Raw genomic sequence first — 25,159 nt, 5'->3', positions numbered from 1 at the left:
GGTGCTGGGGGGTGGTAAGATGGGCCAGTCTGATAATGGGTGGTGTCAAAATCGAGGGTGTCCTCGAATTCTGCAGGGGTAGGTTGAAGAGAAAGCATGGGCAGCTCTGGATGGGGCAGGGGTAGGTTGAAGAGAAAGCATGGGCAGCTCTGGACGGGGCAGGGGGAGGCGTTTCTTTTCTTGTGTGCTCATAACCACTGTTTTCCTGTGCTCCAACGAGGCCCAGCTCTCAGCAGAGTTCCTGTTGGATCCACACCTGTGCTTACTAACACTGACACAGATTTTGAGGGTGCCAATGGGAAGGAGCCTGTAATACACAGCTATTCACAGTGGCACTGAGTCGCACCCAGTCTCACACAGCCGTCCACACCTAAACGTGTGCTTCTTAATATTTCTCTCCTAAAGGTTATTTTCATTTATGTGTGTGTGTGTGTCTGTGAGGCTGCGTGAGTTCATGTCCACCACTGTGCACAGGTACCCAAGTAGGCTGAAAGAAGGTGTTGGATCTCCTGGAACGGGAGTTCCGCCCGGCTGTGAGCGGCCTGTTGCGATGCTGGGAACCGAACCCAGGTCCTCCGAGGTAACCAGCCCTCGGGCCCCACGTACTTATTAATGCTGATGAGACTTTGAGGGTGCTGAGAATATACCCTTATTACGTACACCCTCGCACCCACTCACATCCACACTCATCTACACTCATACCCTCACACCCACTCACACCCATCCATACCCACACTCACAAAAAACACACATGACACCCACATCCCGAACACCTTGAACGCGTACATGGCTGCATTCTTACACATCCAGAGACTAATCACACATCACGTGCATACACTCGCACACCCCTCTCACATCTACGGGGCCATGCTCAGATAGACACACACACTTGTGCACACCCGCGCTCACACGCACATGCTGACTATGAAAGCACAGAGCAGAAGATGCCTTAGCGTACGCAGACCCACACTCACCTACAGCCCTTATATAGTCCTGCTACCCGCATCTCCCCACATTCACACCCTCACACACTTGCTCACATCTACCCACACCCTGTCAAGCCACCCACTTTCACCCCGTTCTTCATTCTTTACTCACACCTACTTTTACTTCCCATAACCCCACACACTATCCCTCAGTACTCACACATACTTGAACACCCAAGACTCTCACACGTACACTTACACATACTTTCTCACCCCACACACTCACCCTCACAACTTCCCCTGTGCTTGCACACATACTCTCTTACAGCCACCCTCCCTCACACTCTCACTCCCCCCCCATACAGCCCCGGGGCCAATCTAGGCCACCTTTTGATGGGAAAGTCCTGGAAAAGACTCAGCAGTTCCTAACAGGCTAGTGTTAGGACCCAGGAAAGGCCAGAATGGGGTGGATATAAATAGAGGAGAACAAAGTTTGAGGCCCGCTGACATCACTCTGGCTCTCCACCCAAAGCCACGGGCTGGACTCTGGGCCAACGAGGTGTGGCGGAGCTCAGCTGCAGAGAGAGGCAGCACAGACATCACTAAGCTCCAAGCTCTGGGCTGAGCTCTGAGCTCCGACTTGAGACTTGAGACTGGAGGGAGGTGCTCACCAGTCCCAGTCCCAGGCCCGGGACACAGACTCCCGAGCCCGCAGGCTCCAGAGGCTCTGCCTTGTCCAGCGGTAGCCAGAGGCTGGACAGTGGTGGAGCCAAGGAGGACTGCTTCCCCTGCACAGCGCAGCAGCTAGCCTTCGGGTCTCTAAAGACTCCAGTTTGGAGAGGACAATCGCCCCAACTGCTTTCAGGCGCTCTACACCACAAACTTTAGGGGACAGACTTTGTGGCCAGAATCCTTCGATGAAGATGTCTCTGTCCCCAGGAAGCAGGAGGTAGAGAGGCTCCCGGGAGGCTGTGGGGGAATCCCACCTCCTGGTTCCCACCATGAAGGATCTACCAGCACCGCCTTGCCGTTGGGTCTGGCTGCTCTGCTCTTTCTGCAGCTTCCAGGTAACACCAGGCCCCCAGTGCAGCCAGGATACACACCTGCTGGCGAATGAGACCCCGCACTCACCCTTTGATTTTTCCTTGCAGGTGTGTGGCACTCATCCCAGAGCCCAGGAACATCCAGGTAAGCCCTGACCCTCTTTTCTGATGGCTGTCTGCTTTTCTCTTTGCCTTTGGTGTGTGTGTGGTGGTGGTGGTGGTGGCGGGGGTAAACAGAAACTATCTGTTTAACCCCTGTTGGGATCCTCATTCCCAGCACATCCTTTTGAGACCACAGTCCCGGTGTGACCAGTGTCTTTAGGTAGGTGATGAGGAAGCCGATCTCTGAGCCAGCTCCCTCTTGCCCCAGGTGTTGTTGTCTAACTAAGGAGGTATGCCCTTCTGGCAAAATGACTCTGGCTCTTTCAACTTTACACTTGTGCCTACTTATGGCCACCACCATGGGTACTCTCCCTGCTGTCTCCAGCCTCATGGTGCTGTGGGCTGCCTTCCTAAGTGCCCCGGACATCACCAGCTAGTGCCTTGCACTTGCGCTGGACATGCAGTGTGTGTCAGGGGTAGGGGCTCACTATTGGGACATTTGTCTTTGCCTGTGTGACTCCCTTTCCAGAAGCGCAAGGGTGATGTTTGTTGGAAGGACAGATCACAGATCTTCTCCTAACAGCCCTGTTAGGAGAAGAGGGCTGCCACCTCCACAGTGGGGGTGGATGGGAAGGGGCTTGCTGCCTCCTTGTGGCAGGTCCTCTGGGGCTGGGGTTCTTGCTGAAGGTTCGAGTCAAAGGACAAGAATGTGTGGCCCATTTCTGGGAAAGCCTGGTGGGTCAGGGTAGAGAAGCCAGTGACTCAGAGCTCAGGGAGACTGGGGTTCCCAGCAGATCAATTGGACCAGCCTGCCTCTAAATGGGGGCCCTGCCCCTTAGTGCTCCCAAGCCAACACGGCAGGCATGGTGAAGGGCAGCAGAGGGAGATGATCTGGAGAACATACCTGAAAGGGAAAAGAGCCTCGCGCCCCCCCCCCCCCCCCAAGACTGGGGCTGCTCATACCAATAGCATCATCAGTCAGTCAGACCTAGAACCGTGTATACAGCTGGTCTGAGAAAAGAAAGCTTCAAAGCCTTTTTCTTTCTTCCTTTTTCGTTGATTTTTTGAGACAGGGTTTCTCTGTGTAGCCTTGGCTGTTCTGGACTTGCTCTGTAGACCAGGCTGGCCTCGAACTAACAGATCCGTCTGCCTTTGCCTCCTGAGTGCTGGGATTACAGGTGTGGCGCCAATCATACCAGGCTTCAAGGGCCTTTTCTACATCCACACATGTCTGCACATACCCATACATGTCTGCGCATACTTACACACTCTCACAGCCACACTGCACACATGAGCTAGCGTCCTGGACTTTATAAACTTCTGTGCTTTGTTCTGTGTAGACGCCTCCTTGTTCCTGACCTGATGTCGGGTAGAACAAAGTCCCTCACTGGAGGACCGACAGTCACTGGGGCAGCTCATGTGCACTACGGAAAAAGAAGGTGAAGAAGGGGAAGCCTCAGGGTGTCCAGGGAGCCTAGGTGCCTTTCAACATCCTGTTTAGCCCTAGATGGCTTCATTCAGGTCCCTTCTCACGCCTGCTTCCTCTGTTGCAAGGCAAAACCAAAAGGCTTCCTTCTCCCTCTCCCCTCTTCCCCTTCTGCCTCCTCCCTCACCTTTTCTTTCTTTTTTTTCATTTTCCCTTCCTCCCTTCTATTTCTGTCCTTTGTTTTTTCACCCCCTTCATTATATGTCCTCACCCCCCCCCCCCAACTCTGACCCATTTTTTGTCTACACTTGTTTTCTATAGTATTCAGCCCTCTCTGCAAGGCCTCCTTGGATTTTCTCCTCCTATGACCAAAGCCCAAGAAACCTCTGAGGAGACTTTAGAAAAACCTGATCTCTGACAGGGGCCGCATGAGAGTCCTAGATGGGTACAGAGTTGGACATATGAGCCAAGGGACTGTCTGGACATGGAGGGTGGGAGTCAGGGCTGGTTGTCACTTGCCAAGAAAGGGAGTGGCCTTGGGTTGCCTAAAGTAGCTTAAGGAGCACATAGAGGCAGCCCCCTGGTTCTCTTCCTCAGTGTCACCTGTCCACACTCACTGGCACAGCAGCCAGTCGGTGGCAAGCCTGTAGCTAGAGGGGTTAGTTCAAACTCACAGGAGCGAGATAATACCACCTGGAGGGATTTAGGGGAACTGATACCTAGAGGTCACTAAGAAGCAACACAGGAAACATCTGCCCACGGGTGTGTGAGGGGCTGACAGGACTGGTAAGCTATTGCATTGTCTCACCCTGGCTCCAACGCTGTGCCTGCAGCACAAGGCAGGGCTCAGAGCAGTCACCAACCACCTTCTGTGCCCTGTCTGTGAGAACGCAGGGCTGTCATCCGGGTCGAGGTCACCTGCATTCTCAGCTCTCTAGGCTTAGGTGTCTACACTGAGCCAGGTCACCACATAACTTCTGGATTCTTGTACTTATGGTGTGAGCTCACTGCTTTAGAAATCTCAAAATGGTATGAGGCCCTATGCAGTGCTGACACCTTCTGAGTTTCCCTCTGACTGTGACTGTGGGAGGTCACCGCAGCAGAACTGTAAAAGCTGCAGTTGGAAGGGACCTTAGAGACTATTTAGTTCAAGTTCCCACTTGACTGGGAAGCCAGAAGTGGAAGGGAGGATCCAGAGAGGACTAACCACCCTCCCCACTTATCTGAGCCACTCTCACACCTCAGGTCCCGATTCACAACCCTCTGCTCCCCAGGACGACCTAGAAAGCTCTGAGGTTGGTGGATCCAACCCCATAAATGGCATTCGACAAGATTGCAGGCCACTTTGTAAAAGTTTATAAACATGCCCTTTTATAGAGGATGTTTGTAACGGAGAGACTGGGAACTTGAGAAAAACAGCAAGCTGTGTCGTTACCCAGTTCCCTTCCAGGCCATTGGGACTGCTGACTCCAGTCTAGCCCGGGCTTCAAGGCCCTACTCAGCGTGAAAAGCAGGCAGTGACAGTCATTATAATTCCATGTATTCACACAGCAGCCTTTGAAGGACTTCTGAAACTACTGGGTCACAGCAGGGAAGCCGTTCTCCATCTTTTCAGTTAAAAAGAGTGTGTATTCACAATGTTTTAAAAAGATTTTATGTGCATGCATGTTATGCCTACATGTGTGTCTGTGCACCATGTACATGCTTGAATCCTGTGGAGGTCAGAAGAGGGCATCCCATCTCCTGGGAATGGAGCTACAGATGGTTGTGAACTACCATGTGTGTGCTGGGAATCAAATCCATGTCTTTTGCAAGAGCGTGCAGTGTTGTAACCACGGTGCTCTCTCTTCAGCTCCCATAATGGATTTAAAAAACAAAAAACAATGTATATTCCATATCAAATACATGGAAATACAGCAAGTGGAGATTTTCTGGGAGATGCTAGATTTATAAATATATTTGATGTGTATAATTATACTCTGTGGTCATTCTATGTTTATGTTTAATTATACTCTGTTTAGTTGTACTTGTACTCTGTCATTTATTCTACCTATGTAGTTATGTTCTTAATTACTAACATTTAAAATGGGAGGCTGCAAATGCGAAAACCTGGATTTCACACTTGCACATGCGTGCATGCACCCTTGCACATGCGTGCATGCACCCTTGCAGAAGGGTTGTAATCTGACCCAGCAGACACAAAACATGAAAGAGATGGACTCCCTCTCCCCCCCCCACCTACAAAGATCAGGCTGATAATGGCTGTGGGTCACCACCATGAGAAAATGGAGCAAGATGTTGGAGTCAGGAAACTCTGGAAGGGGAACAGAGATCCAGAGTAGAAAGAGGCAGCTATGAACAACATAGGGAAGGGTATTCCAGACAGGGGGGACAGCAGGCAGCATCCTTCAGGGAAACGGGCTTTGTGGGGCCGAGGCCAGTGGCAGATGGCAGAGAGACACCGACTTTTCCCAGGAGAGAGGTTTCAGTGGTGTCCTGGAGGAGTATCCTCCAAGGGAGGCCCCTGACCACATAGGAGCCAGGCTGGGAAGGGAAAAGATCAGAGACACGGAGGATTTGAACGCTGGTACTCATCTTCTCTCCCGGGGTTGACGGGACGTTGAATGCACATGGAAAATGAATTCTGAAGAGCTGGCTTATAATTATGGCCTAGACCAAAAGCCTATCTCCTATTCCTTCCTTTTTTTCTGTTCTCTCGCCCTTTCTATACTTCTGTCTCCCCCCTCTCTCTTTCCCCTCTCCCTGTCTTTGTTCCTCTTTCTTTTTCCTGTCTCCTCCTTCTCTTATCTCGGCCTTCCCCACTCCATTATTTTCAGTCTCTGACTTCCCGTCCTGTTCCTTCCTGACCTGCCTGCCATCCCTGCGGGAGCTCAAGGCGGCTATGTGACTAAGTTCTGTATGCTTGTCACCTTTGTGATTTGAAAACAGCCATGAATGGTCTTTTTTTCACAGAGGAATGAGACTGTCTTGCTCTTACAAAACGTTAGGGGTGGGGGCATGTGTTGTCCCACCCTGTAGGGTGTTAAGGGACCTGTGGGTTGAGTCTAGCCCATCTTATTAACAACACACAATTTTAATTAAAAAAAAAAAACAAACCCGGCAATATTAGCATTTGGAGGAAATTTCAAAATCCAATTTAAAACATCTGTATTTCTGACTTATCTTTCAAAAGCGGGACACCTGAGTCAGCACAATGGTAATGGCCTATCATAACTGCACTCAGAGGCGAAGGCGGAGGTAAGAGGATTTTTGAGTCCACAGTCAGCCTGCTCCCCAAAAGGACAGACGCCTTGTTTTAATAAAACAAAAATGAACTAGGAAGCTCATTGCTGGAAAGGAATAATTCTTCCACTCTCGGCTTTTCTTGGTTGACTGTAGTTCTTTGTCTAGGGGTGGGGCCTGTGAGATTTCCCCCTTCCACACTGATGTTTTTCCTGAACTGAAGAGGGAACTGTTGTCCCTCTTCAGGTCTTCTTTAGGCAGCCATATTGTTAAGGAATCATGGTTGAAGCTTTCCTGTCATCCATTTCTAGGGGACACAGTCTCACAGCAGATTTGCTGGTCCTCTGGCTCGTAGAAATTTCCCATCTTTCTCTTCTGAGATGTTCCCTGAGCCTTACGTGCAGGAGTAGTGTCGTAGATAGACCAGCCAGGCACCCCATGATTTGTTCCCCGCCTTGTAACTAGCTGTGGTTGTCTATAATGATCTCCACCTGCTGTACAGAGATGCCTTTAAAGACTGCTGAGAGTTACACTGTATCAAAACCAAACCAAACCAAAATAACAACAAAAAACGGGAGACCTGGTGATTCCAGATGAACCTTCACAGTGTGACACTAGTCTGGGGCCAGAGAGGCTGGCTGTCAATGCCTGCTTGCGCTCTCCTGCTCTGAGACTGGGCACCCCTCGGGGTAGACTGATTTGGTCTCTGTCCTGGCTCCTGCGTCTAGCCATCTGGCTTGTTAACCACCCACAATGTCATCCTTCTCAGGACTCGCACACTTCCCTGGCCCCACGCTGCTTCCCATTGGAGCAGCCCTGTCCCGGACTTCCACGGGAGGGTGGATTCCTGTTGTAGTCAAAGGACACTGGGAAAAGTGAGGGTGCTTCGTTCTGTGTCGGGGTTCACGTCAACATTACGGTGTCTGCGTGCAGCTTGAGACCTTTCCTTCCCATGGGCTTGTTTTGGGGGAGGACTACTTACCCTCACTGGTCATAATAATTGAACTGGCCCGGAACTGGCCATAGCCTCGCTCATTAGAGATGGTGGAAGGGACCATGCAGAGGTGGATTCTGAAGACCCAGCAACTGCTTTTTGTGTAAAGACTTTCTTGCTGCTTCCGATTTTTTCCCACATGAATTAAATAACAAGTGCAGGAAGGTTTTTAAAACTGAATATCCTCAGTTCCTGGGGCAAAAAAAATTAAAACAAAACAAAACAAAACAAAAAAGTTTGAAAAATGAAGACTTTGGATTTTTGCCTTTCTGCCTTTTTGAGCTCCGGCATCTCACAGTTGGAGACTGCCTGGCATTGCTTCCTGGCTGCTTGTGGGAGTTAGGCCTCGGTTAGTTTCCTCAGGCCCTGGTGGAGGACTTTTCCTGTTCTTGGCTTACATTTGGGAGTTGTGTAGCACCAAGAGAGGGACAGGAGAAAACCGTGAAGGTTAATATCACTGACTTGACAGGATTCAGAATCATCCAGGAAGCAAGCTGGGTATGCATGTGCAGAACTATCAGGATTAGATTAATTGTGGTAGGAAAACTCGATGTTGTAGTTTGATCTCCACTGCTGGGATAAATCACCCTGACCAAAAGCAATGTAAGGAATGAAAGGATTTATCTGGCTTACACTTCCAGGTCAGAGTTCATCACTGAGGAAAGTCAGGCAGAACTTAAGCAGGGACTAAAGCAGAAACCATGAGGACACTGGTTACTGGCTTTTTCTTCATCTCATGCTCAGCTAGCAGATCCTTTGGAACTGGCATTACAGACAGATATAAGCTGCCATGTGGTTGCTGGGAATTGAACTGGGGTCCTTGGGAAGAGCAGACAGTGCCCTTAACCACTGGCCCTAGGCTGCGTCAAGCTGATAGAGCTAACTGGAGCATTCACCCTAAAGATGGGCAGCACCGTCCTATGGGTTGGGATCCTCAGTGAAAGTGAACGGAGCACCAGCATTCACTTCTCGCTACTTTCTGACTGGGGACAAAAATCAGGCCAGCTGCCTCATGCTCCACCTGATGAAGTGCAGTCTTAAACTGAGTCAAAAGAAACTCTTCCTGGAATTGCTTCTGTCAGGGCATTTTATCACAGCAGTGTGTAAAGTAATTAAGGCAGAAACTGGCAAGGGGAGCCAGCCATCTAAACTTCAAGAGATGAGGTGTTTGGTACCCATCAAGGTGGAGTACTTTAGCTGTCACCCAGGAGTGTAATTTGAATGCGGCCCCAAGACTATGACCAAGGCCACTGTGATTTTGAAGGCTGGACCTAACAGTGTTTTTGCCAAGGAAGCAGGTCAGATGTTTGGAGAACAGGAAGTGCTGGCAGTATGACTCTTCCTTCTCTTTCTTTCTTTCTTTCTTTCTTTCTTTCTTTCTTTCTTTCTCTCTCTCTCTCTCTCTCTCTCTCTCTCTCTCTCTCTCTTTCTTTCTTCCTTCCTTCTCCTCCTCCTCCTTTTTTTGAGATATAGCCCTGACTGTCCTGAAACTTGCTCTGTAGACCAGGCTGGCCTCAAACTCACAGAGATCCACCAGCCTCTGCCTCCCAAATATTAAACGTGTGTGCCACCATGCCTAACTGTCTCACCTTGATTTTTAAAAATTTATTTATTTTAGTGTTTTGAGACCGATTCTTACTCTGGCCTTAAACTCACTGTTCTCCTGTTCCATCTTCCCTAGTGGCGGGATTAAAGATCTGTTCTACTATACCTGGCTAAATTATTATTACTTTTTATTATTTATTGTTTGTAACTCTTTTCTTTATGTTTATTTACTTGTGTGTATGCATGGACATACCACAGTGGGTAGGTGGAGGTCAGAGGACAACTTGCAGGAGTTGGTCCTCTCCTTCCACTTGTGACTACAGCACGCAAAACGTAGTCTCGGTGGCACAATTTGCTCACTGAGCCATCTCAATGACCCAATTTACCTGCTGACCCATCTTGCCAACATAGTGTGCTTTTTGGTGTGGTTGTTTCTCCCTAATGATGCCAATGAAAGAACATTATAAGCCCAGCAGAGAGCATTTCATTCACCCAGCCTTGCTCACACTTCCCAGGCCTTTACAGAGTACAGTGGACAGTCAGCCAGACTTCCGTTGGAAAGGCACCCACAAGGCCAGATGTGTGAAGCCTGACAGAGGTTCAGAGAAGTCAGCATCAGTTTGGCCTTCCCAGAGGACAATTTGGCTCAGTCTCTGGAGAGGTTAGGGGCACTTTCTCCCTGGTGAAGTAACGCCACTCCTACAAATTTATCCTCAAGAGGCTCTCAAATGTATGATCTCAAATGTCTGATCAGATGTGTGCAATTATTGCACACATCAGTAATTCTAGTCCTTGGGAGGTAGAGACAGGAGGACGACAGGTTTGAGGACAGCTTGGACTAGTAAGTGAGCCTACCCATTGTCAACAAACAAAGCCACAAGTGTGTGTGTGAGTGTGTCTGTGTGTGTCTGTGTGTGTGTGTTGCTGGGCATGGAGCCCAGGGTTTTTGAATGCTAGACATGTGTTCTACCAGCAAGCTCTTTTAAACACCACGCTGTGTCGCTCCATGCATGTCATTCTTCCTCACTGTGTAGGCTGTACACCAGTCCACTTCACATTCACTCTGATTGTTTGGCCATCTCTCCATGAATGAACGTCCGGGCTGTTCTCTGGTGTTTTGATCCCGTGGGAACATTCCATAACAAATACTTTTGTAGACAGGTCTTTGATCAGCCTTTGAGAATCTCTTGGGGATAAATTCCTAGGAGTGGAGTTACCTCACCAGAGAGTAAATGCCCTTATCCTCTGCAGAGACTTAGCCAAGTTGTCCTCTGGAAAGGCTGGATGTTGCTCACTCCTTCTGAACCTCTGTCAGAATGGACCGGCTTTACACATCTGGCCTTGTGGTTGCCATTCCAACAGGAGAAGTTTGGCGGACTGTCCACTGTAATCTTTAAAGGCCTGAGAAGCATGAACAACGTTGGGAGAGTGGGTTGCTGTATAATTAAAAAACAATTTGCATTTATTTTTCCTTCAAATGTTTCACTGTGCCTAAGCTTTCTGTTGATTTCCTTTTCCTTAACAGGTTTTCTCTCTTTCTCCTTCCTTCCTTCCTTCCTTCCTTCCTTCCTTCCTTCCTTCCTTCCTTCCTTCCTTCCTTCCTATGCTGTCTGAGGATTGAATCCAGGTCTTCATGCATATCCTAGGCATATGGTTAGCTGAACACTCTACCACTGAACCATCTGCCTAAGAATTTCATTAATACAGCAAATTCCTAAAAAAAAAGGAATCAATGATTTTCTGTCATATATACTTGGTGAACATTGCCTCATAGTTTGATTTGGTTTATTTCCTGTACAGAAATTTATAAAACTGGCTAAATGTAAAACCTTGTACTCATCATGTCATGGAGGCTGGTTCTAAAATTCTAATAGTTCCACTTCCCAAAATGAAAGGAAGAAGATGTCAGACCTAGGGTGATGAAGACAAGGGAACACTGTGTGGTTCAAGGATGCCTACCTAAAATGTTATGATTGAAGGGCAGAGAGAGTTCTCTAAACCTTAATTATATGCAGGCACTAGGCACAGGTCACTGTACCGGCTCACCTTTTTTTGGTTGTTTTGCTTTTTTGTTTTTCTAGACAGGGCTCTTCTGTGTAACTCTCCATGGCTGTCCTGGAACTCCCTCTGTAGATTGGGCTGGCCTGGAACTTACAGAGATCCTCCTGTCTCTTCCTCCTGAATGCTGGGATTAAGGGGGTGTGCCACCACAACAGGATGCTTCTCCTCCTCCTCCTCCTCCTCCTCCTCCTCCTCCTCCTCCTCCTCCTCCTCCTCCTCCTCCTCCTCCTTCTCCTTCTTCTTCTTGGCTTCTTCTTCTTTACTATGTAGCCCAGGCTGGCCTTGGACACAGAGATCCCTTGTCTCTGCCTCCCAAACTGAGAGTAAAGCCATGAACCAGCCGACCCAGCCTTTAGCTCAGCTTTTGTGTTACGCTCTCATTTTGAACCATCTGAACATACCTGTGAGGTAGGATCTTATTTTTTCTCAGACACCTAACTGACTTCCAGACCTGTGGTGAATAAATCTCTGATCTAAAATGCCACCTCTATCGTAAGCCACTGTCTATATGCAGTGGAGCCATATAGCCTCTCCCACGTGAACATCGGCTGAATCCTCCATGCTTGTCCCCAGCTCCCCTCAAGCCTTTGCCATCCTCAGCTCTGTAGCTGGGCAGCACTGCCTAGCACTCTGCCCAGCCCCCAACCCATGCCCTCTCCAGTCCCTCTTATTTATTCTTGGCTATGGCTATTTTTGCTTATTTTTAATTTTTCTATTTATGCATTGGGAGGAATGTATGCTCTCATGGAGAACTTTGGGTGTCTTCTTTATTTTTTGAGACAGGGTCGCTCACTTGTACCTTGAAGCTCATGTTTTGGCTAACTGCTTGGCCTGTGAGCTCCCACGATCCCATCTCTGTCTCCCCAACTTACCGAGCATTACTACCACACCTGGTTTTATGTGGGTCTAGGGAGTAGAGCTCAGGTCCTCACACGTGTGTGCCAACAGAGCCATCTCTCCAAGTCTCCAGCAGGAATTTCGCTTCTCCTTACAAACAGGGGAAGGGTGCGCTAGCTTGCAGGTTACTGTTAGAAGACATAGGGAGTGTTTGTTAGGCGCCTCTGTGATGCCCGGCATGACACCGGGGTTAGCGGCTACCCCCTGAAAGCCATTTTAAACCTTATTTCCTTCAGTGGTCCAATTATATCAAATGTTGCCTGTAAAGCCACTCCAGGTAACAGCAAGATAATAGGCATTTCTACCTTTCCTCTACAGTAATGGGCAGCTCCTAGCCCTGTACCGACAGACACAGGGCCTTTGTTTTCTTGAATTAGGGAGGTGTCCCTTCCTATTTGTCCTGCTCTACCCAATTAAGAAACTAGCCATTGATTTCTAATTTAAAGTGGTGTTTTTTGTTTAACTGGGAGAGTGTATCGAATTTTCTTAATACCTTTTCAGCCAGCTCCATGGTCATCATGACAGTTTCACTCTTCTTCAATCTCCGAGCACTCAGGTCACAGCTCCTGTCTTCAATTCCCTCCTCCCTGATTGTGATTTGAACTCTTTTGGTCCTCTCTCTGCAGGCTTTGCAGTCTTGGCTTCTGCTTCTCATTACTGGCCGCTGGAAAATGTGGACGGGATCCTTGAGCTTCAGGACACAACTGGAGGTAGACGAGGGTGGTGAGGATGTCCGTTGGCAGGGGGATAGCTCTTCCACAGGGCCTGGGGCACCTGGAGAGGGAGAAAGAGTCTCTAGGTGCCCCAGGACACATTGGAGATGGGGTGATGGAGATGAGGGGGCACTCCGTGGTTCACTGATGGTCACTGCAAAAGTGGTTTTTGTGTTTGTTTGGTTTGGTTTTTTTTTTTTTTTTGAGATAAGGTTTCTCTGTGTAGCCTAGCTGTACTGGACTCACTCTGTAGACCAGGCTAGCCTCGAACTCACAGAGATCCTCCTGCCTTTGCCTCCCAAGTGCTAGGATTAAAGGCGTGTGCCACTACTGGCTTACAAAGTGTTTTTATAAGAACGTTATGATAGAAGGGCAGTGTTTCCTAAACCTGAATTAATGTAGAACCTTCTGCTAGGGTGTGAGTCTGGGTAGACATGTTTGTGGGTAGACAGAGCTGACTTGCCACAACAAGGCGACGTGAGGTGGGTGCTTTGGATCACGATGAACTGTGACACACTCTCTTGCTTTAAGGGCACAGAGCAAATGGTCCTCTGTCTACCAACCACTTACCCACACACCAGCCAGCACCCCCTAAGGTGATCTTCCTGGTGCCACGTCCACAGGAGGCACCAGGGTCTCAGTGCCACTGAACTTAGATGTTGACATTGGAGAAGCGCATGACAGTTGTGAGCGTGTCCATTCTAGAAAGGACTCCCTTAAAAAGCATCGATTCAGAATGATTTTGAGAAGTCTTCCGCTTTATTTTTAGATATGTGATGCTCTTAAGAATGTCAAATACAGACACACACATGCACACGCCCACACATATACACGCACACACACAATGTCATTGCTCTCTATATACAGGTTCCCACGTAATGCATTCAAATCCCTGATGGTGGTCATGCTGTCCACCTCAGATCCCTGATACCTCTCCTCACTGATATGACTTAAAATGGGAAACCTTGGCAGAAGATTCGAAAATGTCTTCCTAAAACTTTGGAGCCCAGAGGCTGGTGAGAGAGCCCAGAGAATAGAGGTACCTGCTTCCAATTTTCAAGATTTGAGTTCAATTCCCAGGACCTACATGGTAAAAGAAGCAAACCCCGCAGATTATCCTCTTACCATAACTCATGCCCTATGGCACACACAAGCCCCATTCTCGAAAATAAAAAAGAGCTGGCGATACAGTCCAGTGGATAAAGGTACTTGTTGAGCTCCACAGCCAGAGTAGTTCAATCTCCAGGACCCACAGGATGAAAGAGGATGACACACTCTCTCTAAGTTCTCCTCTGACCTCTGCATGCCCACTGTGCCATACAAATGCGCGTGCGCGTCCGTGCACGCGTACACTAGATAAGTGTATATTTAAAAAAGACAAAATAAAAGAAATAAAAATATTTTTAAAAGTTGAAAGTAAACTCAAACAAACAAAAAAATCTCTCCATTCGGCTTCGAGCTGGTCGTGGGCGGGGCCTCTGAGAAGGGCTCAGTCTGATAGGCTGCTCCCCCCTCCTTCGAGGGCCCTCCAAAGCGGTAGGGGGCTCCAGGCCCCTACAGACTGTATGGCAGCCAAGAATTTTCTCTGCTTTGCTCTGCTGCTGGTGACAGTACCCGGTGCCCAGCTGAAGTGTTGGCTCAGGGGGAAACAGCCCATCGGCCTTTGTCAAAATCTACATCTCTTCTCTGGAAGTCTTGACTTTGAAGCCCCCGAGAGGCAGTCACCTGACCAAGTGGAAGACCAGTGTTTGGGAACCCATGGCCTTGGGTCCAGGTGTTTGTTTGTTTTTGTTTTTTTTTTTTTCACTCCCTTTCCCCATCTGAGCTCACTGCTGCTGATTAAGCAGTAGATCCTGGGTGTTCTGAAGTCCCATAATCACTCAGAAACAGCAGGAGATATGCTGAAATATTCAACTCTTCCTTGTCTGTCCCTACACTGTGCCGTGTGGCGCTGGCGCTGTGGCTTCCTGTGGGAGCCTCGCTGCAGTGTGTGTTGCTGACCAGGGCTGTGTCGTCCTGAGAGCAGCTCCCCAGGATGGAGAGACAGTCTGGGGATCTCTCAGCACCTCTCAAGCCTAGGGACAGCTGCATGGCTCTGGGTGCCACCTCCTGGATATGCAGCCCTTTTGTCTGTGGCCGACCCCTCTGTTGTCTTGTCTGTTGCCATCTCACAGAGCTGTTTTTCACAGTGTTCCTCACTCATTGTTTCTTCACATCACAAGCATTGCTCTTTTTGTTTTCACCGCTTCATAAATGGCTGAGTTCAACTCTACATCTCTCAACTGAGCATCCGTCTGGGAGTGGGAGCCAGCAAATTGAGAGCTTTATCTACTAGATAGTGCCCAAAGTCAGCGGTGACCAGACTCAGGGAGCCGTCGGAGCTGGCTGTGGAGTCTGTTGAAGAAACCTGTGGGAAGAAGAGGATATGGGAAGGGGAGGAGGGCCCGGAGGAGGAGGAGCTCTTCCCCCGCGTGCTGGGGTGAGAGATGTGCTGTTTCCATTTGTGTCTCATGTCACTCATGTGTTGTCCTCTCTTTTGTCATTTCACCCAGCGCTGCGAACCCTCAACCTCACTGTGCCTCCCTTCCACAATGCTACCTTTGTCTTTACCAATGACTCTGCCTACTCCAACTTCTCTGCAACCGTAGGTGAGCACCAGGGCTTGGTCCTGCACATTTGGATCCCAGTGAAGCTAAAGGCTGGTGTAATCTGGTTCTGTAGAACTTTCTTGGCTGGTAAAGAAGTGAGTGGCTAGGTGCAAGTGGAGGAAATGAAGAGAGAGCCAGGATGCTGGGAAAAGCCACTCATTCAGGCTTCTGGCTTAGAGAGCCTCCAGATAGCCATGTCTGGAAGGGGTGGAGGCTCTTCCGCTTTGCCAGGTTCTTCTGAATCAGTTCCTTGATCTCAGAACAAAAACAAACACGGCCCAGATCGTTTCTAAACATTGAAAATGGATTTTTTTTTCCTTTTTGGAGACAAGTTATATCGAGCCCATGCTTGCCTCAAATTCTTTGTGTAGTCAAGGATGAACCTAAACTACTGCTCCTGCCTCCCCAGCGCCAGGATTCCAGGTGTACGCCACCACGCTTGGCAGAAACTGGGTTTTGGCACAGATTGTGTTCTTTGTGGAGTGGGGCTGGGGGAGGCGCTGTTAACTCTGCCCAGTTCATGGAAACTGCAGGTTGATTTTAAAACTCATCCAAAAACTGGTCTTGCAAATATCCCATCAGCATTTCTGCAGCTGCATGCTGAAAACTCATTAGGAGCTGTTTTAGAGGACACGCCCACTTGAGTCAGATGATTGTTGGTTACACCCAGAGCCTGGGAGTCCCTTGAGCTCAGAGCTGAAGGGACAGCATCGGCGGAGGCGAGCGTCTGATGGGTGTTCAGGCTGTGCATACCTCTGTACCTTTCCTCAGCTCGTCACCCGATTTCTCTCTCCACAGTGGGCTGTTTGGCATTTCTAAATGCTTTTACTAAGCACGCCGTCTGGTTCTTGGGCCTGTGCAGTCTGATTCAATTACCTCGTGGCTAGTTATCCACTTAGTGAAGTGATATATAGCTCTCTCATGGCAACCAGTGGGATAAGTAGAACCAGAGTTTAAACACTGGGGCCCTTGGGAAGAGGTCCACAGGACAGGGAGTGTTGCATCTAGTCAGTGACAGGTGTGAGCAGAGTTCCCAGATCCTGAATGCGTACTTGGCCAGCAGCCAGAGGACATGCACCATTCCCTCTCTGTTCTCACACAGGTTGTGGCAATCTTTGCGCATGCTCATTCCAGTGCATGGCAAGGGCCCATCACTAATAGTTTTCATAGCCCTCACTTCCCGACCTGTAAAGCACACAACTTACTTTTGCCGTGGGACACACCAGTCACAACACATGACAAAAAAAAAAGATAGTTGAATGAGCTCTGCTGGAGGCGGGGGTTTGTGGCTCTCCAGGAGCGCTGTTGGCAGGTCCTTCGGGGCTTTCCTAATGGGGCTGGACATGGCTCTAAACGCTGAGGCTGCACACATGGAGGACCAGGATGCTTCAGTGAGTACCTGGTAGGACCAGCCCGTAACAATGACCTCACACTTAACCAGCGAGAGTGTTCCTAGTGGGAGGGACCCTAAGAGCAGGAGTGTGAGTGGCATTTAGAGTTCAACAGTTGAGCAAATATGTCAGTTACAATATTGTTATGTTAAAATATAGGTTACGCTGACCTGACATTAATAGAAGGTAATAATTTATTCCCTAACACTTAAACTTATGAATCATTCACACTCCCACTATCAATAATTAAATATTAGTGAATGTGATTACTATCAGGGAATAGTGTGTGACATTAAAAATGTACTGCAGAGGAGGATAACGTCTGGCACTCCCTGTAAGTTGCTTGTAAGTCTGACGCGTCTCTAGTCTTCTGGGGACAATAGGTTGACTGCCATGTCCTTTTCCTTTCCTAGATATCATGGAAGGGAAGGTCAACAAAGGCATTTACCTCAAGGAGGAAAAGGGTGTGACATTCCTTTACTATGGCAGCTACAAATCATCCTGCATTAGCAACCCTGCCCAGTGTGGACCTGAGGGTGAGTTGGGGTGAATAGAATCTGTGTGTGTGTGTGTGTGTGTGTGTGTGACCAGTAAATGTGCTTATGCTCCAGGGAAGACATGGGGTGGGTTGGGGGGAGAGGTGGCGGTCTTGTTCTATCACTCTTTGCCTTACTCCCCTGAGGTGGAGTCTCAGACATTTGAACTCAAGTCCTGTGCTTGCTCAGTGAAAACCACTGCCTGCTGAATTATGTCCCCAGCCCAAGAGCACAGAGTTCTTATTAACTGCAGTGTGAGTGAAAATGTCACATACAAGCTGGAGCAAAGGAGGAGCCGCTCGAGTGCGGGCCTGTCTTGGAGACTGAAAGATAGGACATTGCCTTACAGAGCCAAGAGATTAAAATATTTAACCTTGTAGAAGAACGGGGAGCATCCCACTTTAAAACATAGCTGCTGACATATATGTCACTTGGGTTGGGATGGGGCCCGGCGGTTGTGGGAAGGAAATTGATGGTGTGGCTCTCACAGCGTTATTTCTGGTTCTGGGATGTTGATGACAGGTCAGGCCTGGCAAAGCAGGGTGTGCCTGTTAACCCTCAAACCGGGTTCACTTCTTATGTGTCCACTGAAGGTGGCCGGATGGTAGATGGACCTGCTCCAGCCTGTGACCTGTGGCTGGAACTCATGACAGGTGTGTCAAAAGAGAAGGCAGATCCCACCTCTCCCCTTGGAGTCCCGGCTTCATAAAGATGTATTTAGGGTGCATTTGAATCCTTTGGGGGACATTGTCCTCTGCCAGCTTCATGTCCTTTGCCTCTTCGTCTCTTTGTAACCTATTCATCCAGTCGGTGCTGTCTGCAAGTGCGTGGCTATGGGGCCATCCATCAGAACATGGACAACGTGCCAGTGGACACACCCCAGAAGAAAACAGACTCCTCTCTCAGTAGTCATTAACTGTCCATAGCACCTTATGACCTTATGAGCCCCTTCCCCTCCAATTTGTGCTGGAATGTTTGACTGAAAACAGCATTTCCCGGCACTCCTCTCCCATCCTCCAGCTTTTGGATACTTTCTGTCCCCTCTTCTGTGATGTGCCCTATGCCTCGGGAGGGTTGATACAGGTGTCCTCTTTAGAGATGAACACTCGATAGCCGCATAGTCTTCGCACAGTTGTGAATCTCTACATTAACCACTGCCCACTGCAAAAAGAAGCTTCTCTGACCAAGGTTGGCAGTAGCACTGATCTGTGGCTATAAAGATAAATATTTGGAAGGTAGTTTGATCACATGTCCATTTATCAAAGCCAAAATAGTAGGTCCCCCTGTAAGGACTACGACCTTCCCAGCCACAGGCCTTGATCAAGTTTACGGTACCAGGCATACATTCTTTTCCGGGAGCAGGCCTCAAATCCAGTTAGAAGCTGAGTGGTTACGTCATAATAGTCGTGCCACTGTTGCTGCACTGGGCACATTTTGCATGGCAGGCCAGTATTGTGTCATGCAAGATCGAGCAATGAGTAAGACCGGTGGTTATTTTTCTTCCTCAATGGGCTGCCTAACACTTTCCAGCTACTAACCAATAGAAAAGTTTCCAGGAAGGTCCTAGCTTGATTTCTTTCTGTCCTGCAACCAACATATGTAGTGCCTTCAGCAATAGGGTCTTCCCATCCGGTTATGGTGGAAAGCCAAGAGCAACAGCAAGAACCTGTGTTGCTTTAGTAGTCTCTGGGGCCTTCCTAACCAATGCATAACTTGTGTGTGTGTGTGGGGGTGTCCATGTCTGACACTGAGATTTTCATTCAAGAATCACCTCTTCTGAGAGTTTCACTGTTCACCTATTCAGGGCGCTTCTGTTCAAATCCTCTTTAAAAATTATCTATTTCAATTAGCGTACGAAATAGTTGCTTTCCAGAAGTATTCACATATTTTTATTTTCTGTTAACTCGTTCCCAATTTTATCTTCTCCCATTGCTCCTGAACACAATTCCTGCTTGACCTCTAACTCCCCTCCCCCACCCAGTATTCCCCATCTCTGCTCTCATTGCCCACGTGTTCTACCATCCTCTCTTGTACCTTCAGGCCTCTTTCCCTCTCCTTCTCATGGGTCCTTTCTGGCTTCTCTACAGACACTCCAAATTAAAGACACAAATCTAAAAATTCAAAGCTAGGATCTGCATATGAGAAAGAACATGAGGCATTATGTCTTTCTATACTGGGGTGACCTCGCTTAGTGTAATATTTTCCAGTTCCACAATTCTCTTGTAAATTTCATGATTTCATCCTTTTGTAAAGCAGAATAAAATCCAGTTGCATCAAGGTGCCACCTATCCATCATCCATTCAGCAGGTGATGGACATCTAGAATGGCTCTGTTTTCTGGATATTGTATACAGAGAAGCCAGGAACATGGATGTGCAAGTGTCTTGTGATAGGACGTGGAGTCCTATTGAGTATATGCCTAGGGGCTGTATAATTAGGTCACACGGTAGTCCTATTTTTAGCTTTGTGAGAAACTGTGGAACAACTTTAAAGTCTTGGTGTTTGCTAACGTACAGTTTGAGCTGGTTCTCAGTTCACATGACCATCAAAACACATTAGGCTGGGCTCTCTGTCCCTTTCTTTCAAGACAAGACAGGAATGCATCCCACACCTGATTTTATGCAGTGCTAAGATCAAACTCAGGGCTTCATGCGTGCTAGGCTGACATTCTTCCAACTGAGGCACATACTGAACTGGGAGTATCGGCCTCAGGCTGTGCTGCTTCTGGTCACGTCTGCTTCACTTCATGGAGCGCCCACATGGGGAGGCTCAGAGTAAGAAGGGCCTCTCAGGGGATCTGGGCATCTATCTACCTGGAGACCCGGGCCTGTGCTCCACACTCACTTTGTTTGGTAAGTGCCTCTGCCTCAGATCTCCTGTTCCTGTGTGGCAGCTCCTCCATAGGACTTGGTGATTGATGGTAGATTATTGTCACCTCTAGTGTCTGGCACTGTGGGGGGCTCTGTTTGGACCACCCCTGGCTCTCTGAGACCTTTACAGTGTTCAGCACAGGACAGCATCGACAGAACATTTACTGAGCAGGTGCAGCTTGTCTGGCCACCTCAGTGATGCTTCTAACTCAGAGCATCTCCGACCAGGGGCTGTAGAAAGATTAGGATCTCCCAGTGCTAACAGGAGCAAAATGTGGAACCAATGTGCTGGGTTGTGCTCATTTCTCTCCCCTTCAGACTTCCTTCTCTGTGTTGATAGGAGCTTTTGACAGGTGCTCTTGTGGGCACATTGTGAATCTTTCCACACCGTGGAGACACAAAATGATACTTCGGTGACGGTTTCTACAGACAGGAGTCATTACTTTGCAGGCTGACTGAGCTAAAATGAGTGGCTTTTCTGGCAGAGTTCATGGCCCACTTTCTCCTTGTCCCGGTTCAACACTTTACTGAATTTTTAATTTTTATTTTTATTACCTAACACCTTATTGAATTTTTTATTTTTATTTCTCTTCCTGGGCAGAGGCACATTTGGCAGAGACAGCATCATTTTTAGTTGAGTGAAAGGATTTTTTTTTAAAGCAGCATTTTTTTTTTTTTTTTTTTTTTTTGCAGGGAGGGGTGGGGTGGGGGATGGGGGCGGAGCGGAGAAATGACTTTCATGAATCCTGCTGGGGATACATTTCACAACAAAAATTTCACAATGTGCCCGTCTTCTTTTCCATATGAAACTGGTTGTTTCTGAGTGCAGTGAGGTGGACGGGGGCGGGGCAGGGGCAGAGTGCCAGCTGAGCCTGATAGAGAAAGGATGGGGGGAGAGATCTAAGTCCCCTCCTCCACACGTAGCTGGGATGACCTGGACCTCAGTCACACCCTCCAGGCTCTGTGCCTGCCTCTCAGCATCATCCTATCCTGATGGCTGAGGTCTCCCAGGACCTTTGCTTTCCTCAGCAGCCAAAGGATGCCCCTCAGACCTGGATTCTACCCAGAGCTCCCAGAGACCTAGAGAGATCAGGGACCCTCCTAGTGTTTGGAGGTTCTTCTTAAAAAAAAAAAAAAAACAAACATAGTTTTGAGCCAGGCATAGTGACATATATCTTTAATTACGGCACTTGGGAGGCAGAGGCAGGTGGATCTCTGAGTTTGAGGCCAGCCTGGTCTACATAGCAAGTTCCAGAACAGCCAGAGCTACAAAGAGGGACCTGGTCTCAACAAACAAACAAACAAACAAACAAACACCCTTATCTCTCTCTCTATGTATATCTATTTAGAGATAATATACCTAATCTACCTATATCTGTCTATTTGTAACTACCTATATATCTAATATCTATATAGATAGAGCTATCTATATCTATCTCTCTATCTAATATATCTATAGATCTAGATGTACTAGGCAGAGAGATAGATATTTAATTGTTTTTTATTTTCAGTTTTGGGGATTAGTGTCACTGGGCAAGTGTTGTGTTACTAATTTACACCTTTAACTTTCTCTTTACTTTTTATTGAGAGATGGGATTCCCACTACATTGCCTAGGATTGTCTTGAACTCACTATGTAGCTCAGGTTAGCCTTGAGCTCATGATCCTCCTGATTCAGCCTCCCAAGTACCTGAGAGGACAGATCTGCCCCACCATGCTTGACTGGCTTTTATTTAATTTTTCCATTTTTTATGTGCATGTATGTATGCATGTATGTTTACACGTATGTGTGTGGGCATGTGGAGGTTGGTATCAGGAATCTTCTTCAGTGACTCTTCCACTTTATTTCTTGAGGCGAGGTCTCAGTCAAACCCAGAGCTTAAGGATAGGGTTTGTCTTGCTAGTCAGCTTGCTCTTGGGGACTCTCCGCCTCGGTGCTCTGAGGAAGGGATGAGCTGGCTGCCACGGCCAGGCATTTATGTGGGCTAATAGGGATCCATATTCCAGAAGTCACGCTTGCCTGGCAAATGCTTTAAGGACCGAGCCATCTCCTGGCTCTTCGTCTTCATTTCTGATCCACACAGAGCACTTAGGCATTCTTGCGGGTACTGCATGTCACAACACGTATATGGTGACAGCTAACCAGAGCAGGGCAATTCCAAATCTGTCATCCCAAACATTTGTCTTTCACTTGTCACTTTGTGGGAGCATTCAAAAGTCTTCAGTCTCCTCTTGGATAGAAAAAATAAAATAAAATGGAGAAATTTCAAGCCAAGGCTAGAAAACATGTGCTACATTCCCTATGCTCGTGTTTGTCATATGGAGACTTCAATACTGGAAGGCATGAGGCAGAACGATTGTCACAAGACCTTCAAAAGACTCTAACAAACCAACCCATAAGGCCTTGCAGCAAAGATGGCTGGTGATGAGACACCAATTTACACGCCAGAGACAGGTGCCTTCTAAGCCTCTGTATGTGACCGCATTTGGTGATAACATCTAAAGTGAATTTGGTGTCATTTCTATAAATAAGGCCAGGGCAAATGTTCCAGTACCTCTCTCCTTCTTCCCCCTTGAACCCTGATTCATGGTTGCCTGTTGTGATTAGTCCTGCAGGGAGGACAGCTTGGCTCACTGGAACTCTCACATCCCTGGCCAGGTGGGCAGAACCAGGCAATTGCTTTATTTCTATCTCTCACAAACAGAGTTCAACAGGTGCCTAGCTTAACATACACATGCACATACAAACACACACGTACAGTGCGCACATCTGGGGAGGGAAATAGGCAGGGGTTACTCAAAGCAGAAAAGCTACAGTGTCATCTCAGGGAGGCTTGTAACCCGTGGGGACCTCCATCCAGGTCTGTGCCTTGATGGACCTGAAAGGTGGGCCCAGACCCGCCTGTGTGCATGCCAGACACTCTTGCCTAGCTGACTGGTTATATTTTCTCTGCATCTGTGACCTGACTCATTCACAGTGATGTTTGTAGCAGAGGTCACACAGTCCCACATGGTAGAAACACCCTCACCCCATCATGGGGTCTGGGTTTCACACTTATTATGACAAAAAGCAATTCAGGGAAATTTATTTTTTTTTAAATTTTAGCTCAAAATTTCATGCTGTAACCCATCATTGTAAGGAAGTCAAAGCAGAAGGAACTTGTAAAACTACCCCTCACATCACATCCACAGTGAGGAGCAGGGAGAGAATGAACATGTGCTGTTCTCAGCCGGTTTTCTTTGATGCATTCCAGGACCCAAACCTAGGGAATGGTGTTGCCCACAGTGGGCTGGCTGGGTCTTCTCACACCAATCAGAGCAAGCAAGACAATCCACCACAGGCGTGTCCACAGCCCAACCTCTTCTAGACATCCCTGTATCAAGACACTTTTCCTAGCTGATTATAAGTTGTATCAAACTGCTGGGTGAAACTAGCCATCACCTGTACCCATACTGGGCCCCTGCAAAACATATTAGCTGCTCTTTTCTCTGCCTACCTCACACCTTCATCCACAGGCAGTTAACAGCCGACGCCTTATGGACCTTGAAAATCAGCTTCTTTTTTCACAGGAACAGCCTCCCCCCCTTGCCTCCCCGGAACATATTCTGAAATATATACAATTTAAGATATGTCAAAAAAAATTAGCTGCAAGTTCTGTTTGGAATGTTCCTTCAAAACTTTGAAGCAAACCATATGACTCAGAAACAGGGGGTTGTTTAGGATGTGACGCCAGGCAGACATAAAAATGACAGTGTAAAAGTGTATTTACGGATGTGGGAGGACATTCCGGAGGCAGTCAATCTTTAAGAGGATGCCGTGTGTAACCGGAATGAATGAAGCAGTTCCTTCCTTTGTAAAATCATTGTCAGGATCTGGCTGAGTAGGTAGGGCTGGAGACTGTGGCGATGGGGTTCACATTTGCACACGCAGTCAGCCAGCTTGGGTCGGTACCTAACCTCCGTCAGTCACTAACCCAGTGGCCTCAGTCACCTCTTCTGTGTCCTGGAAATGGGAGCAAGGCTTTGCACTATTTGAAAGGAAATGATGGCTCGGGTCACACTCTTGGGAAGGTACCTGGCTCTCATGGGATATTCCCGTGGCATTTCATGTCTCTGAAGCACTAGATGATGAATGCATGCTTCTCTCTTCAGGAGTGACATTTTCGTTTTTCTGGAAGACTCAAGGAGAGCAGTCCCGACCAGCCCCCTATGCTTACGGGGGACAGGTTGTCTCTGATGGGTTCAAAGTCTGCTCTAGCGGTGGAAAGGGCTCGGTGGAGCTGTACACTCGGGATAATTCCATGACATGGAAGGCCACCTTCAACCCTCCAGGTGAGTGTAGCACCAACTGGAGTTTCCATTCCCTTTGGGAATGATGGGATACTAAAAGAGTCTTTGTGGCACAGGGCTCCTTCCTGCCAGCAGCTTGAGAAGGTACCAGGAAAGCAAGAAGAGTGCCTGTCATACAGTGACCTCTTGCCAAGGTCAAATGCTAGGTGGTAGACTGACTGTGAGCTCACAGTGTGTGGTGGCTGTGTGGGGTTGGTTTTCTGCATAATGGAGGTGACACAGAAGATGCCCGGTCATTGGCTGAAGTGGAAGCTATGTGCTGAAGGCAGACCATGCTTAAGTCATCCTGTCCCCATACCATTTGGCAATGTGGCCTTGAAGCTGCTCACAGCATAGTACAAAAAGTTCTGAAGAAGACAGGCTATCAATCAGGAAGCAGGCTGTAAGGCAGGGGGAGAGTGGGGTCCTGTGTGGCC

The 25,159-nt window shown here is 48.2% G+C and overlaps 1 protein-coding gene across 3 annotated transcripts in view; it reads left to right on the top strand.

Moving 5' to 3' along the window:
- The first annotated feature begins 1,450 nt into the window (after positions 1 to 1,450).
- Positions 1,451 to 25,159, top strand: part of Adgrd1 (adhesion G protein-coupled receptor D1) — a 112,938-nt gene continuing 89,229 nt past the window's right edge. The window contains exons 1-6 of one of the 3 annotated variants that reach the window (XM_021639838.2): positions 1,451 to 1,993; positions 2,078 to 2,114; positions 12,864 to 12,947; positions 15,503 to 15,598; positions 17,403 to 17,525; positions 24,546 to 24,725. In XM_021639838.2, coding sequence (XP_021495513.2) covers positions 1,928 to 1,993; positions 2,078 to 2,114; positions 12,864 to 12,947; positions 15,503 to 15,598; positions 17,403 to 17,525; positions 24,546 to 24,725 — 586 coding nt within the window. In that variant the 5' untranslated portion in view covers positions 1,451 to 1,927. The remainder of the gene's footprint in view (positions 1,994 to 2,077; positions 2,115 to 12,863; positions 12,948 to 15,502; positions 15,599 to 17,402; positions 17,526 to 24,545; positions 24,726 to 25,159) is intronic. The other 2 variants (XM_021639840.2, XM_021639841.2) reach the window with 2 other exon arrangements.

This window comes from Meriones unguiculatus, chromosome 4, assembly GCF_030254825.1.
Source record: "Meriones unguiculatus strain TT.TT164.6M chromosome 4, Bangor_MerUng_6.1, whole genome shotgun sequence".
NCBI classification, from domain to species: Eukaryota; Metazoa; Chordata; class Mammalia; order Rodentia; family Muridae; genus Meriones; species Meriones unguiculatus.
The sequence above is the reverse complement of the archived record's forward strand: the minus strand, read 5'-3'. Positions and strand labels throughout refer to the sequence as shown.